This window comes from Alligator sinensis, unplaced genomic scaffold (assembly GCF_000455745.1).
Source record: "Alligator sinensis unplaced genomic scaffold, ASM45574v1 scaffold1630_1, whole genome shotgun sequence".
In the NCBI taxonomy this organism is placed as follows: domain Eukaryota; kingdom Metazoa; phylum Chordata; order Crocodylia; family Alligatoridae; genus Alligator; species Alligator sinensis.
The window spans coordinates 1-3,607 of record NW_005843740.1 but is presented as its reverse complement, the minus strand read 5'-3'; the positions used below and the strand labels follow the sequence as shown (position 1 = coordinate 3,607).

Sequence of the window (3,607 nt, the reverse complement as noted above, 5' to 3'; positions counted from 1 at the left end):
GGGCTGGAGAATCACGCTGGGCAATGCAGGCCCCGAAGCTGCAGGATCTAACTGAGAAGCCCTGCAGGGAGAGAGGGGAGACATCAGCACAGGGCAGGGACTAGCGGCACTGGGGAAGGGCCACAGGGGGGGGATCTGACAGGCGCCACGGCCTCTCTAGAGGTGTGTCTGGAGCCTCCGGGTGGGGAGATGCTTTTGTAGGGCCCAGGATGCTCTGACCCTGGGAGTAGCTCTAGGTTTGGCCCAAATGGCACTAATGAGGGAGATGGAGACTCCTCCTCTTCCTCACTGCAAATGTTCCACGTTCCAGTTCCCACCCATGTTGGGCTGGGCAAGTGTTGGGGTGAAAGGGCAGGGGCAGCTGCTCCATGGACTCCCTGTACAGCCTGTGGTCCCTGAGGGGGAGGGGGCTTCGTAGGGGTAGACTGAGATGGAAATTACCTGTTGGCTGGGGAACGGGGCGGCCTGGAAAACAAGGAGAAACATGGTGAGAGTCTCACCAGATGCAGCCCCTCTGAGAGATCAGAGATCCTACCCCAGCCCTGAGGTGCAGAGCAGACCCCATTAGGGGCCCCGCAACACCCCGTTATAAAACTAAATCACAGTCTCACCCAAACAGGGCTGGATATAGGGATTCACTGTGTGCACGTGTAGATATTTCCCTGAACTGGATTCACTACTCTGTGCTTGGTCTCTATTTCCAGACAACATTCAGCGAGGATGAATTCAAGCAGGGTCACACTTGTGTGAGCCACAGTATCAGCTAGGAAGGTGTGTCTGCATCTTCACTACATGACCCAAGACAGGCAGGGAGACATGGGCAGAATCAAGTGTCAGGAACAGCCCTAGACCAGAGCATGGCTGTGCACATTTTGGAGGAGCCCTTGCTATGTTTTTCTTTTCTGCCAAAAACAAAAATTGAAAATTTAGGGACGAAGGAGGTGGTGAGGGGTGTCAGCCATAAGGACACTGATTCTGATAAGCATGGATGCCAGAAAAAATATACTAGCCTTTCATACCACAGACACTTTTCCTCAAAATAGTAAACAAAACCCACCTGCTGGAAATTGCAGTGAGCATTATATGTGAGAAATATGGTACGAGCAGCTTCCCCTAGTTCCCAGATAAGTGTCAAAGCTGCACGGGCCTCACAGGGAGCAGAGCCAGGAGCAGTGCTTTCTCCTTTCTGCTGCTGCTCCTCATCTCCTGCCTCCAGGAAAGGTCTGTTATTCTCCCCTCTGCTGTTCACAATGCAGGGGGACATTTTCTCCCTGGGTCTGTTGTAGGTGAGACAATCCTTCCCCTGTCCAACATCCCTCCGTGACTGGGTGGGCCAGGGGTGAGACCAGAACAACTGACACCTGCAGGCCTTTCACACCTGCAGGGCTGAGGATCTACATTACATTGCAGTGAACAAAATCAGTCTGACCCACCAGCTGGCAAAGTGTCCTCTGCTGGAGCAACAAGGTCAGAGACAAGGGAAGCTGAAATTAAGGTCTGGTGAGAGAATAATTTTTGCCAGGGGAAAACCTTGCTCTGTCTCAGCAGACGAGCAACAGGACAGAGGAGAGAGATTTGGGACAGAAAGCCCCCCTGATACCTCAGTCCTCTGAAGTCCCACAGTGGAGTAAACCCAAGTGCCCCCACCCCCTTGGGACTGGCACCTCCGAAACCAGGGTCGCTGCCCTGAAGCAGAGGAGAGGAAATGCCCAGAGTCAAGGCAGTGGCTGCTCTGCCTCCCCACGGCCCCTGCTCTGCCCTGCCCCTTAGAGGAGGGAGGGACAGTGGGATCCAGCCCCAGCCCCAGGAGGTGAGAAACTGGGAGTCCCCTGCCAGACTCCAGGGCAGCTCATACTGGGGTCTGAGAGGGAGTGGAGCCTGCAGACAGACCTACAGACCAAGCATTTTGCCCCAACAACGCCTTGGTTCCAGCACCCCAGCCGTGCCCCTCACCTTTCTTGTTCCTCAGGTAGACGAGGAGTCCCAGCGCCAGGAAGATCAGCCCCAGCACAAAGCCCCCGACCCCCGTCAGCATCTTGCTCCTGGCTGAGTCTGCCTGAGCCTCTGTGGGGACAGGAGCCAGAGGGGGAGGGTTCAGTCTGGGCTCCTGCATCCTGCTAACACCCCTGCCCCTGCTCCTGGGGTGGGGTAGGGGCTCTGACCCCAGACAGCATTTGAGGGACTACACAGAGCGAGAGCCCCACCACCAAGATCTCAGGGGCTGCTCCAAGATTCCCAGGCTCTTACCCCAGTGCATGGTGATGGACCCCGGCAGGCTGCTGTGCTCCACCTGGCAGGTGTAGACGTCCCCGCTCCGGGGGGTCATTTCCAGCATCACCAGGATCTGGAAGGTCCAGTCTCCGTTCTGCATCAGCTCCGTGGACACCACTCCGGCCGTCTGCTCCTGCCCGTTCTTCAACCACTTGACCTCTGTCCCACTAAAACCCCATCACAGAGCAAACCAGTGTGCCCTGATTTTGTTGGGGAGACTTTCACCTTGGGCTTCACTGGGGGGGAAAGAGATGGAGAGAATGAGCTGGGAGAAAGAATGATTCCTCTATCAGCACACATTCTTTTCCTCAAGAACAGGTAACTGGGCTGTGCAATGTGAATCTTAACTGAGATATACGGTAAGAGCACTTTCCGAGCAAATGTGTAAGTCAAATCTGCAGGAACTTTCAAGAAGCGGAGCAAGTGGGAGCCTCCCTGCTGCTACGTGGTTACTTATGGTAAGGAAATGTTTTTTTCCCCCTACTGCACATTGTTGCTGCTGCATTCTTGGCTGCATGTTGCATTCAAGAAATTATGATTTTTTTTTAGTTAAAGCTAAACTTTAATTTCAGTTTCTTTTTTTTTTAGTTTCAAATGACCCGAATCCAGAACACAACACTTCCCAGAGACGAGCCTATGAGCTCCATTTCAGCAACCTGCTGGATGCTAGAGATCATGGACTAAACATAGACACTGGATTTTTGATACATTATAATCTCCCTGACAACTGACTCCCAGCCCAACACAGCCCAGCCCAGCCCAGCCCCTGGCTTCTTTACTTCTCATCCCATCCAGGAAGAGCACACACTGACTGCTGCAGCTTCCTGAGCCTGACGAAGGGTTTTTGAACCAGAAAGCTTGCTTAATAACTATTCTCCAACCATTTGGGTTGGTCTAATAAAAGATATCAAATTCACCCAAGGAACCTTGTCTGCCTGAATCCAGGAGTGTCTTTCAAAGGCTCTGGGTTCCCTTTTTCATTCAAGATGTCAGGTGGAGACCTCTCCATTTTGGAGTCCAAGCTCTATGGCTGCAGCACCAAGTGTCCTGTCCTGGGTTAATGGTTTCTAGCTGTGGACACCCAGGGGCTTTGCTTGGGACTGCCAGAGAGTGGCAATTATATCCCAGGTTTGGGACCTGGCCCTGTCCCCAGGGGACCGCATCATGTGTCTCATCAGCAGACATTAGGGTTTTCCATTTGCTGCAGAAAAATGTCAATGTTCTCCTTTAAAGAGAAAAGGTGGTCGGGTAGAGGCGCAGTCCCGCATGCAAGTCCCGCTGGTCTGCTACTCCTCACCCTGCTGGTTTAGATTCATAGATGTTAGGGTCAGAAGGG

The 3,607-nt window shown here is 53.2% G+C and overlaps 1 protein-coding gene across 1 annotated transcript; it reads right to left on the bottom strand.

The window, feature by feature from the left end:
* Positions 1–2,438, bottom strand: LOC102383101 (DLA class II histocompatibility antigen, DR-1 beta chain-like; the record flags this gene model as incomplete). Its single annotated transcript, XM_014527630.2, has 4 exons — positions 1–61; positions 442–465; positions 1,954–2,064; positions 2,248–2,438. Coding segments are annotated over 4 exons (340 nt in total), but the record flags the coding sequence as incomplete, so codon positions are not given.
* Between the last annotated feature and the right edge of the window lie 1,169 nt (positions 2,439–3,607).